Source organism: Pararge aegeria, chromosome 21 (genome assembly GCF_905163445.1).
Source record: "Pararge aegeria chromosome 21, ilParAegt1.1, whole genome shotgun sequence".
NCBI classification, from domain to species: Eukaryota; Metazoa; Arthropoda; class Insecta; order Lepidoptera; family Nymphalidae; genus Pararge; species Pararge aegeria.
The window spans coordinates 15602891-15622684 of NC_053200.1; the positions used below are offsets into that span (position 1 = coordinate 15602891).

Genomic DNA, 19794 nt, shown 5'->3' on the forward strand with positions numbered 1-19794 from the left:
ATCACTAAAAAGCCGTGGACGATCTGACCTAAAAAATCTCGCTAGCCTAGGCCAAAATCTCGCTACCTTAGAACCAGAAGTTGGGGACGTTCGTGAGGCCAAAGATGCTAGATCTTTCTGTAAGTCGACAGATACGGAAGCGTAAAAATTTTGGTGGAGCTAACTGCCACTCGGAACCACGATGAACTTTGAATTACCAAATTCTTACTAACATTATAAATGCGTAAGTGTGCGTTCGTCCTTCCATTACACCCTTAATAAGAAACCAATCAAGAGTTAGTTGAAAGTACGGAGAGTAGCATAAACCTTTCGTCCCAGGGAAACAAATGGTACCCTCGGGATTTTTAAAAATTTGTAAAGGATTAAAAATTATACTAGCATTCTGGGCACCTAGTAGTAATTTGGATAGATATTGGATATTGTGTTTGATATGTTATTTTTATTTTACTTACTTTTACTATACTGAAATATACTATAATTTAGCATGTTTTATGGTTAAATGTCTCTTTACACAGTCTGTTTGTTACGTTGCGTTGAAGTAGCGGCACGACACTATTTTATATTTTTTGTATAGACAATAATTATAATAAATATTACTCATATGATTGTTTTCTATATTCCTACCTGCGACATCCATTAATTTCTGATTCTTCGATTCTCTCTGAATCTTGAAAACCATTTCTTTGGGTCCACGTCTATCTATTATTAGAAATCGAGTGTGTCTGTATGGCTGAACTACTTAACGGATATTTTTCTAAGAATGCAAATTGATAGCTCGTAACCTGGAGACAGACATTGGATCATTTTTATCCTGAAGAACACTTGGATTTAAAAAATAGCCTTTGTTACGTTTGTACGTTGTGCACGGCGTATAACTCAACTGACCATTTATTTCAAGTAGTAAGTAGTTCTTTACATTTATTTCAAGTACGCCTAATATAAACTTCTTAAACGTAAAGTCTCTTTGTTTGTAGTGACTCTACCAACGGTACCGAGAAGAAGCCAGCAAGTAACTCAGCAGTTGCTCTTTTCCAACATCAACAATTTACATTTTACATTTTAACATTATTTGTTCTATCTTGTGAGACATGAAAGCGGAGTAAGATGCTTCCAAGCAACCTTGTCATTAACACGCTACAGTAAGTATACCTATTTCTTTAAATTTCTCACGGAGGGATTAACGTGAATTAAGTTCTTTTTGACATCATAGATATTTTGGGAACTAATAATTTCAGATTTTCTTTGATCTGGTCTGGTACCACCTTAACGACCGGCAAACGATTTAGAATTCCGCTTCTGTAAAGCGTTAAAACCGATTAGGGAAGTGGGTTTTATAACTACCATACCTCTCACAGTTAAGCCTGTTTCCATCTTATACTTTCATCATCATATCACCACGTGAGATTACAGACAAGGGTTAACTTATAGTAGAATAAAAAGAATAATAAGTAAAATCTTTAATTATTAAATAAACCCTAATCCAACTTTTTAACAGTCTTTGCATTGGACGATAGTTTCATGAGACGATTTGTCGGCGCCTCGATGAGAAGGTGGAAGGGTACTGCAATCACGAAAGAGGCCACGAAGACTCCAATGGTCATGAAGAACTGAAAATTAAACAATAATATATCGAGTGACATTCAAAATTCGGTCCATCGGTTCTCCGAGGTATGTGCCGCGCCCATACTGTACTACTGTAGCTTCGCGATTCGTTCTGCTATGTCAGTAACTCTGGTTCTTCTACGGATCTACTTATTCCTAATATGATCACGTAGAGATACTCATAGGACAAAATTTTATAAGCGTTCGTTTAGCGTACGAGCTGTGGAATTGTGGAATGCGCTTCCATTGAGCATACGACGATCCAAATCACTGGCGATATTTAAAAGAGCAGTTAGGCCCATTATATTGTTAACGACTTTTAATAGTATGTATATATGTACTTACTCATTTATTGTATGTTAAAGTATTTAATTATGTAAGTGTTGTTATTATATATATTAGTTTATTTTTATATTTATTTATTTATTATATTATTTACTTTTTATCTATTTGTGCACACTAGTTTATGTATTGGCATGTATTAATTTGCATGTATGTATTTTAATATTTGTACCACCAGCAGTCTATTCTCCTCTTCTTTTTTTTCCTAATTCTAAGGTTGCCTGGCAGAGATCGCTATTAAGCGATAAGGCCGCCTTTTGTATTACTACTTCTTTCGATGTTTCTGTTTTTGTTATATTTTAAATGTTGTGGTATACAAATAAAGAGTTTAATAATAATAATACTCCAAGCATAGCTCTCTCCTTCGCCCGCCTGAGTGGCCACGTTTCGCAGACATTAGAAGTCTTCAAACAGTGGAGAAAACCTTTAACGGTGAAGGAAAGACATCGTGAGGAAACCTGCATGCTTAAGAGTGTGTGAGTGCTCCATAATTTACTCTAAGGTGTGTGAATTCTTCTAACGTGATAACTTTAATTTAAATTAATGAAAGTTGACATTATACAGCATTGATATATTATGATACTATCTCACTGTTATACTAGATATGTTATGAGTATGTATGACGTATTCCGTCATAGATTCTTGTAACTTATGCTAAACTTTTACGAAAAAGCTCAGCTCAGAATTATAGGAAAATATGGAATAGAAATCTGTTCTTCAATGATCGGATGGAAAGGTAGGTTAGTAGGCACATAGAAATATTGATAAACATATGATGTCTCACCGTATTAAAAAAAGAAACAGGAGTCAGCTGAGTTTTCACTCCTAATCCATAGTCTAAGACTAGCATATGTAGCAGATATACGCAGTAGGTCAATTTGCTTGGAACCACCCAGCTTGGCTGTTCCAGTAACGCCTTTGTGAATCCTGGAACAAAATTAAACATTTATTGCAAATCTCTAAATAGTTCACTCACGTTCGCAAAATCTTCAATAGGAACAAGAGCTGCAAAGCAGTGCCTTTTTAAACAACAGCAAATCGAAGTGTTGCCATCAGCACGAGTCAGCTAAGATCGCTGAAGGAGAAGTCCAAGAGAAGTTACTAAGTTTGCAGCACCCAAGCAATTTTGCTAGGAACAAAACTGCTTCGGTGCTTAAAGTGTATCCTACTTCAGTGAGTGTGCTCAGGAACTTCATAATCTTTTTCCTCCGTCCCATCTCTGCCACAGAACAAGACGCAGTGTTCGGTGGCATCCTTATATGTTTGATATTCAATCAACACGCAAGAAACGTTTTTTATACGTTTCTGAAACGTACCGCTAGGATGTGGAACGGCAACTGTGTTTCCTGCCAAGTATAACTTGAGTACTTTCAAGGAAACGGTGAATAGGCATTATCAAGGCAAGCTAGCTCTAGCAGATATCTCATCATTGCTTTTCCACGGGCATAATTGCCATCACAAGCTTGACAATCTATACTAAATAAATAATATCGTGCGGCGGTACGGAAGATTAAGGATTTGCAAGGCCCTGTTGGGACCGGATGGAGATTAAATCGAAACTGTATTTTGGTAACAATTTGGCAATCTATTTGGGGAAACCGAGGGTTTTTTTCTGTGCAATTATGGACAAAGTCATCAAGATGAGAAACGTGTCATCGCCCTGGGGAGTCCCTCAAGCATAGTTTTCCAGTTTTCGGTTGTTCTCATCTTGCTAAAGGTGAATATTTGCGCAGACATAATCAATCATCAATAACATGGCCTTATCGATTTTGAGATGCCTTACTATAGGTCCCGGAGTCAGTTCTTGAAATAGCAGAGCATTTTAAGCCCTGGGATCGAACGATTATCACTGATATTATATCTAATAGACCTGATATAGTGATAGTCGATCAGTCAGTGCGCCTTGCAATCATTGTTGACATAACTATTCCGTCCTATGATTATTTGGTGAAAGCTGGAAAGGAAAAAGTTTCAAAGTACTTGGACCTTCCTCATGAGATTACCGCCATGTGGAATGTTGAGGCAACTGTCATTGTCCCGGTAGTTGTTTCACTCAATGATCTTCTCGCAAACAGCTTCGAAAGCTTCTTAAGAGCTTTCGCTTGGTTGTTAGATCAAGGGTCGTATACAGAAGGCAGTAATTCTTGAAACGGCACGTATTGTGAGGAGGTTCCTCACTCTGGAGCCCTGACCGCCGGAGATTGCTTGGGTACTCAAAAGCCCCGCAAGCGGTTGTGTGGTTGTTGTGTTGCGGAAGAAATGTATGTAAATAAATGATAGATATTAAATATATAAAACTCACCATTGAACTTTAATGTAACTGCTACTATCACATATGTAGCAATAAGTCCAATAATAGCTCGATTGGTCGCTGCGTACAGCACCCGCAGCGCCAGAGACGGTCGTTTACCGTCGTGGTAGAACAAGCTGCCACAGTACAGCAAGAAGAGGTACGTTGGTATCGTGAACCAGCTCAAGAACCTACCAATCTGACAGAAATTGAGAAAATCTATTATCAATTAAAGGTTTCGATCGTCTCATGCAAACCTGACACGATAAGAATACAGTAATATTAATTTAAAATACATACACACATAGCTTTAACGTCGTCGTCGTCGTGTTTGTATGTTTGTCCCATTCTCACGTACTAATTAAGCAACCAATAAACTTGATTTTTGGCATAGAGTTAGTTGAAAGGACGGAGGAACATAGACTAATTTTCTCCCAAAAAAAAAACTGTTCCCACGGGATTTATAAGAATCTTAATAATCGAAGAACATGTGCAACCTTTCATAAAAAGAAGTTTGTAAGCATTTAAAGATTTGTTTCGAATAAAATGAATGTCTAGTCTACCTTGAAGTTCGGATATTCCACTTTTTTCTGTTGCAAGTAGTAGATCAGGTATCCCGTGGCCAAGCCGATGATGAAAGCGGACAGATTGTTGTGCCCCAAGACGTGTTCATTGCGAAAGTTCACGTCACTTATTGTACGATATAATCTGTAAAATAAACAAAGTTTCTTCGCCATCGCACGTAGAGTAGTTAAATCCTTAATCCTCTAGAGAGCCTTATATAACGGAGAACAGGAAGCTGCGTGGTGATTAAGTCCAAATTCAAATTAAAAATTTCTTTAATCATGAAGGCCTAACAGACATTTATGAAGCATATAACTTCGTTCGCCAACTTAAACCTAAAGCTGCAAGATTTACAAATGCGCCCTGGTCTAAGAAGAGCTTCTAAGATTATTCTTTTTGTTATCACCATCTCACAGTAAATTTATATTAAGCTTTGAAGCTCGAGAAATTCACAACCAAGCTTTTTTATCGTTTAAGTAATCCTTAACATTAAAATAGGATTTTTCTGTAAGCTTACGTTTTATATAAACTTTGAACTTATTGAGAGATATCTCAAAGATTTTATTTGGTAATTTGTTCTAAAATAATTTACAATTGCCCTTGAATGAATTAGAAATTTTATGGCGCCTAGTAAACTGCACAACGAGTTTTATTTTGCTTCTAATATTAATATTGTTACAGTCCATTTTCTTTTTTAATGTTGCTATATTTTTATGGACATAAATTTAATTTTCAAATATGTACTGACTATGCACCGCCATTTTTTTGAATTATTTTAATAAGTAAAAGTAACTAATTATTCTGACATCCCTACTAATATTATAAATGTCAATGTAAGTTTGTTTGTTACGCTTTCACGCAAAAACTACGTTACCGATCCTCGTGAAACTTTGTACACATATTCTTGGAAGTGTTAGAAGTAATATAGGATACTTTTTATCTCGACATTAAGCTCGGTTCCTTTGGGAGAGGGGATGAGTGTTTGACGATTTTAGACCATAACTCCGACAAATTATAACCGATTTGAATAATTATTTTTGTACTATAGAGGTTATAATATGTGTTCAATTTTGCCCAAACTGTAGTTGGAGATAGAGGACAGAACTCCTCAGCGGACAGCAGCAATCCCCTCATTTAAGGCTTAGCATACTGAATAGGCGATACTGAATACTTTAAAATTTTAACTACAACTCAATTTAATGCCACATCAAAAAACAAAATTCAACGCAGACAAAGTCGCGGGAAACAGCTAGTCTAATATATATTTCTACTGACACTAATTAGAATCCTGAAATCGTGTGATTTTAATAATTATAAGAGTCAAACTATTTCCTATTGCTACAGGGCCTCGTGACTATGTAAGGGCATGGATGCAAGTGAATAAATAAATAAGTTTATGGGCAAATCTATTGAGATATTGGACAGTAGTGCGATTCTGAACTATATCTCGAATTTACTGCGGGTACCTACTAGTATTATTAGCGATGAAAATGACCTAGAAGGTCAGAGCATTTGCCTTCCTTTTGACGGGGCCGAGTTCGAATCCCGGTACGGTGAGTGAAACAGCGCTGCTTGATAAATCCTCATTAATCTGTGGTCGAAGTAATAGATAATGGCTACACTATGGATTTCCATCCTCCATTTTTTATATTTCCGCATCCTTATCTGCCCGCATCACGCCGCCAATTAGTTGCACACCTATATCCGCGGCAAACGCACGTCAATCTTCCGCTCATCCATTCAATAAAACCACATGGTCGGCCGGCCAAAGAACCTTATACTGGACGATTAATAGTATTTAAACCTACATCAGTGCTTTAGTGTTTAGTGATAACCTGTGAAGCCTTGTGAAGTGACGAGAAATCAAGAGAACTGCATTACGACGAACTGTAAGTCCACGTGCAAATACTTTTCTGTCCAACCCTAGTTATCCCTTGTTCTATATCCTTTAAAGCCATAGTTTAAACATTAAAAAGGGGAAAAGAATCCAGCAAAACCTAAAATATACAGTCCACTAAATTTACAAAGAAAATAAATACCATTTTATGGTGATGATTCCCCGAAAGTAAAAATGGCGTCACCATAAAATTTGGTCACTTCGAGCCGATTTCATAAAAAATATTTGATCACTTCCATCGAATTTCATAAATTTTAGTCATTCGATCCGAAGATCGGCCGATTCGATTTAAATTCATAATTTTAGGATTTAAATTATCGTTAATCATTACATTCTATGACTTTAAAGTTCGGAATTATTATTAGTCTATGCAACTTAAAGTACGCCATATTGTAGGTATTCACTAGTTCAGTTTGTAAGTTTAATACCGCTAAGATATTGTCTACATAATAGATTTAACGTTTTGTTTACTAAGTAAAGAAGTACTAAGTATTTTATAATTATATATCTCTTTTCCGCACCGCTTGCTTCGTATTTCTATATAGTTTTACCCCGCTACTTAGTATTAAAAACGGATGAATCGTAGGTAAAGATATCTATTTCAAACGCATCATACCTACCAAACAATGCGCTCGGCCGCAGTCGTTTTTGTCGCTCGCTGCATTCAAGGTCACGCATGACCGCTAACTTGTTAATTGTTATACCTAGTTCTTTGCCCGGTTTAGTTTTTAAAATAGCATTATAACGCTTTTATTTAACCGCTCGCGTCTATAAAGGGGTTGTGTGTTTATTATTATAAGACTGCAACTACTTTATATATTTTACGCATTTCTTGACACATTTGCAAACACATATACACCTTTTTTATTGTATTTTTATTTTTATAATTCGGTTTACTCCTTCAAAATGAATAAACCAGAGTCGGTTTCTTCACCAAGTCCATATAGCAAGGAAGAATGTAAGTTACGGTTGTTGGAAGGCAAACGGGACGTTATATTTGCTCGTATGCAAAGAATGTTTGACACCGCTATTCAAGTCGAATCGGACAGCAGTAAGCTGCCTTCTTTATTGTCTCAGGCTTCAAACATAGACACTTTACGCAAAGAGTTTGAGTTAAATTTAGATTTATTCAATGAGGCGCAGTTAATGTTGAATCCAAAGGCTATGATTAATTACCAATCGTGGACTTCATTTGAAGAAATGTTTTGCTATGTCAAACAAATAATGGAACGTCACTCTAATGTTGATAATACGAGTTCAGAGAATGACAGCGCACGTACTATCTCTAGTTTTCCTAAATTAAAATCCCATCTTCCGCCTATAGACTTAATGGAGTTTGACGGTCAGTTAACTAAATTTCCTTTGTTCTACCAGCAGTTTAAAAACATGATACATGATAATCCTAACTTAACCAATAATGAAAAGGTATTTTATTTAGTTGGTAGGTTAAAAGGGAAAGCCGCATCTGTATGTGCAGGATTGCCAGCCACCGCAGAAAATTATCCTATTATTTGGGAGGCGTTAATACAAAAATACGACGATCCGCGTTCGTTAGCCTGCGCTTATTTAAACCAATTATTGCAATTTAAACCGCTTGCTAGTACTAATGCTAATTCATTAGATAGCTTTATAAATACATTTAATTCTTCAGTAGAAGCTCTCAAACAATTAAAAATCGATCTTACTGATTTTATATTCTTTCACTTAGCCACGCTTAAATTAGATGCTGATACAGTTAAAATGTTTGAGATAATAAATCGCAAAAAACAAATTCCTACCTATAGGAGTCTTATAGAATTTGTGAAGGAACAGAATAAAGTAATGTCACGCTCTCTTAATAAAGGATTAGAATTACCTCAAAATAGATATAAGGGGAATTCGATTCCGAAGCCTTCTACCAAAAGTTTTGTAAGTACAGAAACTGTAAATACTTTAAATAGTGCAGCTTGCAGTTTGTGTAAAATTGGTCAACACACACATCTTTATTCTTGCCCTGCATTTATGAAGTTGTCTCCGCATGAGCGGCATTTACATGTAAAAAATAATAACTTTTGTAACCGATGTTTATCGACTCATCATAAAACTTTAAACTGCTCTTCTCAGCGAAACTGTAAAAGGTGCTCATCGGCATCACATCATACTGAATTGCATTTTGAACGCAACAATTACAACGCTAAAGATTTATTACCTAAAACGTCCAAATCTAACATAGGTAAACCGCCCTCATCTCCTAACGCAATTAATTCGCCTCGCGTGTCATCAGTTATTACTGAGGCACCTTCGACAAGCTCCTCTAGTGAAAATACACTAAATAAAAATAATTTTATATCTCAGACCACAAATACCACTTTGGTATGTAACGTATCATATGATTGTTTAGAACGCGTCACAACAACCACTTTGTTAGGTACTGCGAAAATAAGAGTGTATGACAAAAATAATTGTGCACATCTTATAAGATGCCTAGTGGATCCCGCATCGCAAAGAGATTACGTTTCAATCAGTTGCTGTGAAAAATATTCGCTACCTATTAGCTTTCAGAGTCGTTTTTCTGAAGTTCAAGGCATCGGCGGAGTATCGCAAAAAATAATTGGTGTTTCAGAATTTACGTTTAAATCTCGTTTTAATGACGCGAATGAATACTCAATACGCCCTCTTGTAGTTGAGCGAATCACTTCTCAACTGCCTGACTCTCATGTAGACATCACAGCCATTGATGGTCTTATTAAAAATTTACCTCTGGCTGATGATGATTTCGCAGAACCTGGTCCAATTGATATATTACTAGGGGTAAATGTGTATCGCAAAATAGCAATGGCTGATAAAATAAATGGTTATGAAAATATGCCTTCCGCATTTGAAACCTCTTTGGGTTATATAATTATGGGCGATGCACCTATTTTATCTAAACCTAATAATTCCCGCGCTTTGTGTTTTTTCACGAGTGAACCTTTAGATAAAATGTTAGAGAGATTTTGGACAATAGAAGAGCCTCCTTCCCGCAAATTCTTAAGTCCTGATGAACAAAGGTGTGAGGACATATATACGGCTTCCACTGTACGCCAACAGGACGGAGCATATTCGGTAGATCTTCCCTTTAAAGAAGATCCTAATTTATTAGGTGATTCGTATTTTACCGCAAAGAAGCGTTTTCTCAATCTGGAAAAACGATTCATTAGAGATCCCGAACTTCATATTAGATATAATGAAGTTATTAAGGATTACCTTGATAAGGGTATCCTCAAACGCTTACCACCTGATGAACCTGCTTCACCAGGTTATATCTTAGCGCATCATCCAGTGATACGCGAAGACAAGAGTACCAAGGTACGAATCGTACTAGATGGTTCTTGTCCCACTGATTATTCTCTTCTTAAAATAGAAGAACCCTCCGCAAATAGGAAATTATCTTTAAATGATATTTTGTATACTGGTTGCAATTTGCAAGCAGACATATTTAACATTCTTTTGAATGTCCGCATTTTCCGCATCGCATTTTTTGCTGACGTCCGACAAATGTATTTGTCTATATATGTCAATTCTCCGCACCGCAAATATCAACGCATTATTTATCGATCTTCACCAAAGGACCCACTTGAAATGTATGAATTTACTCGAGTGACCTTTGGTCTCCGCTCATCGCCCTTTTTGGCATTACGCACACTGCGCCAGCTGGCTAGTGACGAGCGCCAGCAATGGCCTCTCGCTGCATCAGTGGTTGAGAGAGACGTCTACATGGACGACCTAGCTTCTTCCGCCTCATCTCTAGATGAAGCGGTAAAGATAGCTCAAGAGTTGATACAACTGTTTAAGGCTGGTGGATTTGACTTAGTGAAATGGACCAGCAATTCGACTGAATTGCTCGGACACATTCCTTCATTTCACCGCCAATCTGAGTCGATCTCTCTTGACACTGATGACTCTTTTAAGATTCTTGGTCTTCATTGGCTTCCCGCATCTGATGAATTTATTTTTAGAGTTTCGCAACCGCAAGGTGATTGTACCAAAAGAGCTATACTTTCAGCTACCGCGCGTCTTTATGACGTTCTAGGTCTTGTTGGTCCAGTCATTTTATTCGCTAAATTACTCATAAAGGAGTTATGGCTTCTAAAAATAGGATGGGACGAGTGTCCCCCTCAACACATATGTGAAAGATGGCAAAATTATATAATTGAACTGCCTATTATTCAGAATCTTAAGTATCCTCGTCATGTTGGAATAGAAGACACTTCTGAAATTTATCTTCTCGCATTCTCTGACGCTAGTGAGCAAGCATTTGGCTCTGTTTTATACTTATACGTTAAAAACAGAAATCAAAGGCCTATAATTACACTTATTTGCTCTAAATCCCGCGTAGCACCGGTAAAACCAACGGTCACGCTAGCTAGGTTAGAGTTAAATGGAATAGTATTGCTTGCTCGACTTGTAAATTCAGTATATAATATATTGTCAACCCGCATAAAAATAAAGGAAGTACTCGCGTTTTCTGATTCAGAAGTCGCCCTTTGTTGGGCACTCTCTTCGCCACACAGGTTTAATACATATGTGGCTAACCGCATCTCTCAAATTCATACGCTATTGACATCAATTAAGGTGAACTTTTATCACATACCTGGTGTTCAAAACCCCGCGGACTGTGTGTCTCGTGGCCTTATGCCCACACAGTTTTCAAAACACGACCTTTGGTTTAAGGGTCCCCCATGGTTGTCTTTATCTTCAGAAGAGTGGCCCATAATAAAGTTTTCCTCTCATCAGGTTTCTTCATTACCTGAGGAGAAAACTACAACGCACTTAATAATATCGCACGATGAATATACAATTATAAAGCTTGGATCTAAATGTTCTTCTTGGACTAAATTTCTTCACGCCACGATTTATGTACTCAGATTCATGAAAAAACTTCCGCGCAGAGATATTATTACAGCTGAAGATATCAATGCAGCTGAATTACTGATAATTCGCACAATACAACGCTCAGTCTTTCAGACTGATATTGACAACATTAAAAATAATAAACCATGTTCGTCAAAATTACGAAAATTATTTCCTTTTGTTTCTGAGGACATTCTTCGGGTGGGTGGACGTCTTGCTTACTCGTCGTTAGATTACTCGCATAAACACCCAATTTTATTACCCAAGAAGGGACACATAATAGATCTGTTAATTGATCACTATCATCGTAATCATTCACACGCTGGCCCTCAATTGCTTCTGTCTATATTGAGACAAAAATATTGGATATTATCCGCTCGTTGTGTGGTACGTCAACGCATACATAAGTGCAATGCATGTTTTAGGCATAATCCTAAGCCTACATTTCCACTTATGTCTGACCTTCCTAAGTGTAGGATAGAGAAAAGTAAGGCATTCCTACACACAGGTGTAGATTACGCTGGACCTCTCTATATCACATTGACTAGGAAACGCGGCATACGTAGTCAGAAGGCATATATATGCCTATTTGTTTGTTTGGTTACAAAGGCGGTTCATATAGAGCTAGCCTCTGATCTGAGTTCCTCCGCCTTCTTAAATTGTTTTAAAAGATTCCAGGCCAGGAGAGGAAATTGCGAAGTCCTGTATTCAGACCAAGGGACCAATTTCGTTTCATCCAAGGCTTATTTGAATGAGTTACATACCTTTTTAAAGTCAGAAGATTATTATAAGGACTTTAGTTCCGAATTAGCTAAATATCGTATAGATTGGAAACTTAATGCACCAACTGCAAGCCATTTTGGAGGAGTCTGGGAGAGTAATATTAAAAGTGTTAAAACTCTACTTTTTCGCGTAATCGGCAAACAAATTCTGACATACGAGGAAATGCTTACTGTACTTAATGAAATTGAGGCTGTACTTAACAGTCGACCTCTGTATGTTTTAAGTTCAGATCCCTCTGAACCCTCCGCGCTAACGCCTTCGCATTTTCTTTCAACCGTACCTTTGGAATTCATTCCAGCTCCAGACGTAACTGGAGAACGCGCTGGTCTTTTGTCTAGATTTTCTTTATTGGATTCTCTGGTTCAGTCATTCTGGAAGAGATTCAGAATGGAATATCTGCACAATTTGCAAGTGCGTCAAAAGTGGAACACTCCCACGAATCCGCTTACAATAGGGACTGTTGTGATAGTTATTGTACAAAACGCGCCGCCCTTACAGTGGCCACTTGGGGTCATTACTAAGGTGCTACCTGGCAAAGATGGAGTTGTCCGCGTAGTTCAAATAAAAACTAAGAACGGGACTTATATCCGGCCTATCGTTAAGTTATGTCCGCTGCCAACTCAATAATTTTTATCACTAGTTCTCATTTAATCTTATTATGTTTTAGTTAATTTATTTTATTTTTCTTTATGCATTACTCTTGTATAGTATACTTACAATATTAGGTCGTATTATAAGTTGCAATTATGTTTATATCCGTTTTATGAAGGGTTCCTTCATGTCCGGGGGGATGCTTGATAAATCCTCATTAATCTGTGGTCGAAGTAATAGATAATGGCTACACTATGGATTTCCATCCTCCATTTTTTATATTTCCGCATCCTTATCTGCCCGCATCACGCCGCCAATTAGTTGCACACCTATATCCGCGGCAAACGCACGTCAATCTTCCGCTCATCCATTCAATAAAACCACATGGTCGGCCGGCCAAAGAACCTTATACTGGACGATTAATAGTATTTAAACCTACATCAGTGCTTTAGTGTTTAGTGATAACCTGTGAAGCCTTGTGAAGTGACGAGAAATCAAGAGAACTGCATTACGACGAACTGTAAGTCCACGTGCAAATACTTTTCTGTCCAACCCTAGTTATCCCTTGTTCTATATCCTTTAAAGCCATAGTTTAAACATTAAAAAGGGGAAAAGAATCCAGCAAAACCTAAAATATACAGTCCACTAAATTTACAAAGAAAATAAATACCATTTTATGGTGATGATTCCCCGAAAGTAAAAATGGCGTCACCAAGCGCTACGAAACCTTCTGTACTGACCTTCTGACTGAGAGTTCTGTATAAATATTGGATAGAAGCGGGCATTACTTTGCGGAAATCCATGATATATTATGAAAATTAAGTTTAATACTCCGCGAAAAGCAGGAGAATCTGTGTGGTGTAATTTAAAATTCCTTCAATCCTTATACTCCACACCAAACAGATCTTCGGCAATGTACACTCTACGCACGTTTCACTCCGAAACCGGAGTATCCTCAGGAGATGTTGGCTTTACAATTAATAGTTGTGAAGTCAGAATAGTTCGTATAACGTTTTCAAAGGCGTGTGAAGTCACTAATCTGCAATCGTGGACTACCTTCAGACATTGAGAGGCGACCCGTACTTTGTCGTGAGCCCGTTATGATGATTACATAATTCAAGCTCTATGAGAAGGTACAAATTAAAAATTATGAGTAGATACAAGATTCGATGAAATATTCCTTATGAAGCATTTCCAAAAATCAAGATTTAAGGAGACCTGTTCCCAATAGTAGGCTCGTAATCGGCTCATAATGATAAAAATACTAAAATTTACATATAAATACTTACTCAGGTGTCTGCATAGCAAAAGCCTCAATATCCTGCCACCACACGTGCAGTGCAGGGCTCGCCATCGACAACAGAAGGAGTGACGTCAGAGTTATTTCTTTAATGCACCCACTTCGATTTCTGATCGCGAAGTGAGTTATAACTCCAACGATATATATCTGCATATCCGTGGCAATGTACCTGAAATCAAGTAGTTTTATATTTTCTTTCATACGCATGCGCGCAGCGTCCATAATAGGCAGGCTAATAAGAAGTCCCTACATCCTTGTCTGCACATTGGCTATAATGCTGGACAGCACCCTCGGGCGGTGCTGGAAGAATTTAATGAGAACATTTTTACTAACAAACTAATTATGGAACGTGGAACCTGAAATAAAAATTTTTAATAACTTTATTCTATATGGTTATATGGGTATGTGTTTATTACGGTTTATTACAAATCCCGCGGGAACTGCTCACTATCCTGGAATAAAAAGTAGTCTTTGTTGCTCTTCCTCCTTTTAGCTTACTCTACCAAAAATCTAACTGAATGGTCAGTTAGAGCGTTAAGGTAGGAGAAATGCGCATTTATAACATCGCATTTATAATATTAGTACGATTAAGTAATTACTGTGATACTGAGAAAATCGATAAAAATCATGGGCGTTTAAAACTTTCGGACGCACCAACCCGCATTCTATACTCTTAACCCCGCTTTCCTACGGAAAGGGGGATTGTAATACGTGGGTGATGATGAAACTTTCACATGTTTAAAAGCCACGTCAATGTTAATTTATCGTGTCGGAAAATGTATGCAAATCCTTTGCTATTTAACCTTTCGGCAAATCAACCTTCATCAATTCTCTATAAACCGATGCTATGAGAGAAGATGTCTATGTCCAACGTGTCTCTATGGGGAACGTTAATACGTGGGTGATAATGAAACTTAGTCATGAAATTTAGTCGCTGCCGCAGCAGCACTGCAGTATTCCGCTCTGTAGGCCGTGGTTTTATTGGTTAAATACAGGCTCAAATGCTTAATGCCTCAAGTTGACAGAGACAGGGCGGCATTTTTAGAGCGTGTTTCTTGCCTGCGAAGCTTTGCTCTATTTTTGGTGATGGTTTTCCTTTTACCATCAGGTGGGCCTTTGGTCTACTTGGTCCGTCAATGATTAGGTACTATAGAAATAAATTAATAGTCCTAAAAAACTAAACAACATGCTATATAACCAAAAACCAAACTAATTTCTACCTGTAAGTTAAGTTAATCCACAAAAGAAAGTCATATAAATTAAAAAAAAACTTTTTTCAAATTGGAAGTTGGAATAAACTTATCAAATTAGTGCATTGCCTCGATTTATTATCTACAAAGATTGTACGGAATCAGACGGTTTGAAGAGGGTTAAAATCAAGTCCAAAGGAGTCACAATCACACAAACATACAGGTGAAGCTAATATAAAGTAAGGTGGTAAGTTTACAAGCTACTACAATATATACCTACCATGTCTGCAGAGAACATAACGTGTCTTCGGGAATGTAGTTGTTGAAGTAGAACAAGTGTGCCCAGAAGAAGCGACGGCACTGGCCCGAGGTGCCGCCGGTGATAACGGTTTTCCACAGCGGTCCGCTACCGAGGTGGCGCATCCAGGTCGCGGAGAAGGCCACCATCATAACTGCTGAGGGCGTTAGCCTGAAATACAAGTTAAGTTAAGTTACACAACGACATGACCCGATTTGATTTCAGTATGCTACGTTTGGGCGTCATAACAAAGCTCAGAATTACTCATAAGAAAGCGCAGGCGAGGGAAAGAGCTATGTTAGGAGTGATCAAATCATGAGGAGATTCGTAGGACTAGAGTTACTGACGTAGCTCAACGAGTTGTGAAGTTGAAGTGGCAATGGGCGGGGAAAATAGCTGGGAAAACCGGTGGACGTTGGGGTAAGAAAAACGAATTGTAGTTAGGAATTCCGCCTACTTCTATCCAATATCAATCAATTTGAATTTTGGCACTGAGTTCGTCGAAAGGGCGGAGAGTGACATAGGTTTTTTTTATTCCATGAAATCGGGATTATTACGGGATCAGTAAAAACTGTTGTAAGCGCGGAGTTGTGTGAGAGTGTGTTTGGTTGTCCTTGCTTCACGCCCTAAATAAGCAATTAACTTTGGAGAATAACGCAGGCTACTTTTTATCCCAGGAAAACAAACTGTTCCTACGGGATTTGACAAAACCGTTATAAACGCGGACAACAGCTCGTTAGTAAATAAATACAAAATTACCTCCACCACCTATTGAATATGGTTTTCGGTATCATCTTCCAGGAAACTTTGTGCGTCTCTGCGGAGATCTGCTTGGAGTGTGTGAGCAGCATGCCGGTGATGAAGAAGAACACCTGGACGACGTTCAGGCCGCTGAACGTAATCCGAAGAGCGACAGACTCGTAGGCCTAGGATAAATGTGTATTCATTTTTTTTATTCCACTACAAGTTAGTCCTTAACTGCAATTTCACGTGCTGGTAAGTGATGATGCAGTCTAAGATGGTCGCGGGCTAACCTGTGACTGAGTATGGTGGTCATATCCGTTATCGGTTTCTAAGCGACTTCGCACCGGTACACTAAATCGCTTAGCGGCACGTCTTTGTCGGTAGGGTAGTTTAATTTAGTAGGTACTTTACTTTTTATATAGTTAGTAAACTATGAATGAATGGATACTAAATAAAAAGTAAAGTATGAGTGTAGTTCTTTTTCCTAGTAGTTTATTACTTTTCTTAAGACTTCGTAAATAACGGCTATGTTAGATGACAATCGATCCAACATGGCCGCCGCCACAAATGGCGGATAACATATTTCTTCACAACTCCCACACTATGGGTATTTAATAAAAGAAAGAGCTTGACTAGTAGAGTACTTAAAGTCAGGGGTTTTTTTTTAAATTTTTTATTGAAATATTATATTTTATATTTACCTTTTCGAAGCTATGAGGATTGGACGTAAAAGTAGCAATCAATAGCACGGTGTGTCCGTACACTACGATGAACGTCACTATGGTGCTGTGGAGTAACACAGACAAACAATCAACACGAGCCACATTTCACCACCATGCTAAGCTGTATAATTTCAATCAAAAGAGAGTTCATCATCATCATATTACCAGTACCAGCTCACTACAGGGCACCGGTGTCCTCCCACAATGAGAAAGGTTTAAGGCCGTAGTCCACCACGCCAGCCCAGTGCGGACTGGTGGACTCCACACACCTTTGAGAACCTTATGGATACTCTCAGGCATGCAGGTTTCTTCACGATGTTTTCCTTCACCGTTGAAGCAAGTGATATTTTAATTACTTAAAACGCACATAACTTAGGAAAGTTAGAGGTGCGTGTTAGGATTCGAACTCGGCCCCCGAAAGTGAAGTCGAGCTTCTACCCTCTGGGCTTTCACCGCTTCATCATCATCATAATATTACCACTACCAGCCCACTATTGGGCACTGGCCTCCTCCCACAATGAGGAGGGGTTTAGGCCGTAGTCCACCACGCTGGCCCAGTGCGGATTGGTGGACCCCACACACCTTTAGAACATTATGTACAACTCTCAGGCATGCAGGTTTCCTCACGATGTTTTCCTTCACCGTTGAAGTAAGTAATATTTTATAGCGCACATAACTTAGAAAAAGAAATATTTCACTACAAGTTAGCCTTTGTCTGCAATCTCACCTGCTCCTTTTCCAAACTCAAGGCTGGTAAGGTAAGAATTTATTTATAGAAAAACCCAATATTATTCATTTGCCCGATCCGGGATTCGAACCCTCGAGACCTGCAGTTGACCATGCTTACCATTAGACCAACGAGATATAAACAAAGATTTACAACGTGTAAATGAAAACCGAAATAATACTTATAATAGGCTTTAGCGGTACTGTCTCTAAGACTTTTCGTAAAACCGAAAACGTCATAGTTTCTGAATAATGTACTACCCTAGTTTTTACTCAAAGAAATCAGATACAACCCTAACATCACATGCCAAATTAGAATCATGTGACTCCTGTCACTTTATTGATACGCGTCACTAAGCGTAGGTACTATGCGCGTGTCGGTCTTTTGTCTTCAATAGGGTTGTATAAGTGAACACTTAGAATGTTTTAAATTCGCTTGTGTGGAGATTATAAATATGCTTCTTTTGATTTAATATCTATACAGGGTTACCTTAAGAAATATACTTTTACATCCTTCAAGATTAACTCTTAATTATATCACACGTTGGAAATAGTTGAAATTTTTAATTTGGAACTTTAATTATAATTAGATTAATATAAATAACGATATGCAGTGCTTCTCTGCCTGCATTAAATCCAAGCTAACATCATGGGGAAAACGCTTACCGAAAACCGTGGATGCATTTGAACACATCCAAACGAGCGTCATTCTGTTCTACTGTGGTCAATCTTTTATAGTTTTGTGGAATAGAGAAACATAACAGTAAATCCTTTACTGAAACTCCTGTAAAAGACAAATAAAGGTATTAATCAAAGACCAGACCAAGACAAATAAATGTTTCTTTATTCAAAGGGGCCCATAGGGTCCGTTGAGACACACCAGTGCGGAGAAAAACGCAAATTTTATTCGCATTTAAAATAGAGTTAAGACACTTACGCAGCTTATTTCAATGTCAAGTCTATATTTGACATTGAAATAAGCTTTATTTTTACATTTCATCTCTTTTATGATAAGAAGATGCTCAAGGATCCTCCTAATACGTTTAGTATGAAATATTAAGAGCAGCCGCTCGACTGCTCCATGCTCGTGCTCTTTTGCGCTCGAGCACCCGACCGGCTCCGATCGCGTGCTCTTTCATGCTCGCGCAACCAACCGACTCCCATTGTCTCTTTGCGTTCACAACGACTAGACCGGCGCGGAGAGCAGAGATAATTTGTACGGGTCCTAGTCTGTGTGAAAAAGAAAATGCTCTCCGACGCTCTCCGTAGATCTGAACGGACTCATAGATCGCACGTTTGATGTGTACGTTACATAAAACATATAATTGTATACGAAAACTTAAAATTTAGGAAGACTCTTTTGCAAATCAAACTCTTTACCGTCAAAGTAAAATTGGCATCATCTTTGATATCACGATGACACTATGGACTGTTATTGTACAAAGGCTTGGCCAAAAACCCAAGCCGAAGAAATGTAGGCAAATTTGATTTCTAATACAATACTAATAAGATAAATTTTGCTCTGTAAAACATCAAATCTTTCACCCTATCAATCAATCTCATCAAGAAATCAACAAATCTTTTACTAATGTTACCGGTCTAAGTGGAAGCCCATAACAAACTTAGCCCGGTGGTCTTTCTGTTATCACCATCTCACATTGTGTTATTAAGTGGTTATAGTAGCTACACTCGAGTTTGTCAGCACAAAATTTAATTGTTAAAACAAAATGGCACCGACAAATCGGCTAAACGTTAAAAGATAACCTTAAGATAACCTTGTACCTATTGCCGACTTAATCGTACGATTTAACTGATTAAAACAAGCCACTGAGACAGCAACTCAATATAAAACCTTCTTTCGTAAGGTATTTAC

General features: G+C 37.9%; 1 protein-coding gene across 1 annotated transcript; it reads right to left on the reverse strand.

The window, feature by feature from the left end:
• Positions 1-1475: 1475 nt before the first annotated feature.
• LOC120633476 (nose resistant to fluoxetine protein 6-like) lies at positions 1476-18036 on the reverse strand. Its single transcript, XM_039903687.1, has 9 exons — positions 18023-18036; positions 17175-17259; positions 16489-16655; positions 15712-15900; positions 14231-14410; positions 4798-4942; positions 4247-4433; positions 2729-2871; positions 1476-1607 (listed from the first exon to the last, which is right to left on the reverse strand). The coding sequence occupies exons 1-9, from the start codon at positions 18034-18036 to the stop codon at positions 1476-1478; spliced, it is 1242 nt and encodes a 413-aa protein (XP_039759621.1).
• Positions 18037-19794: the final 1758 nt, after the last annotated feature.

Bases quoted from the DNA above. Each gene is read 5' to 3' on its own strand.
- LOC120633476 (XM_039903687.1), bottom strand. The intron at 16,656-17,174 runs GTAAATATAAAA...CATTTATCCTAG, and splicing joins ATCCTCATAGCTTCGAAAAG to GCCTACGAGTCTGTCGCTCT. The intron at 2,872-4,246 runs GTGAGTTTTATA...ATTTTGTTCCAG, and splicing joins AGTTACATTAAAGTTCAATG to GATTCACAAAGGCGTTACTG.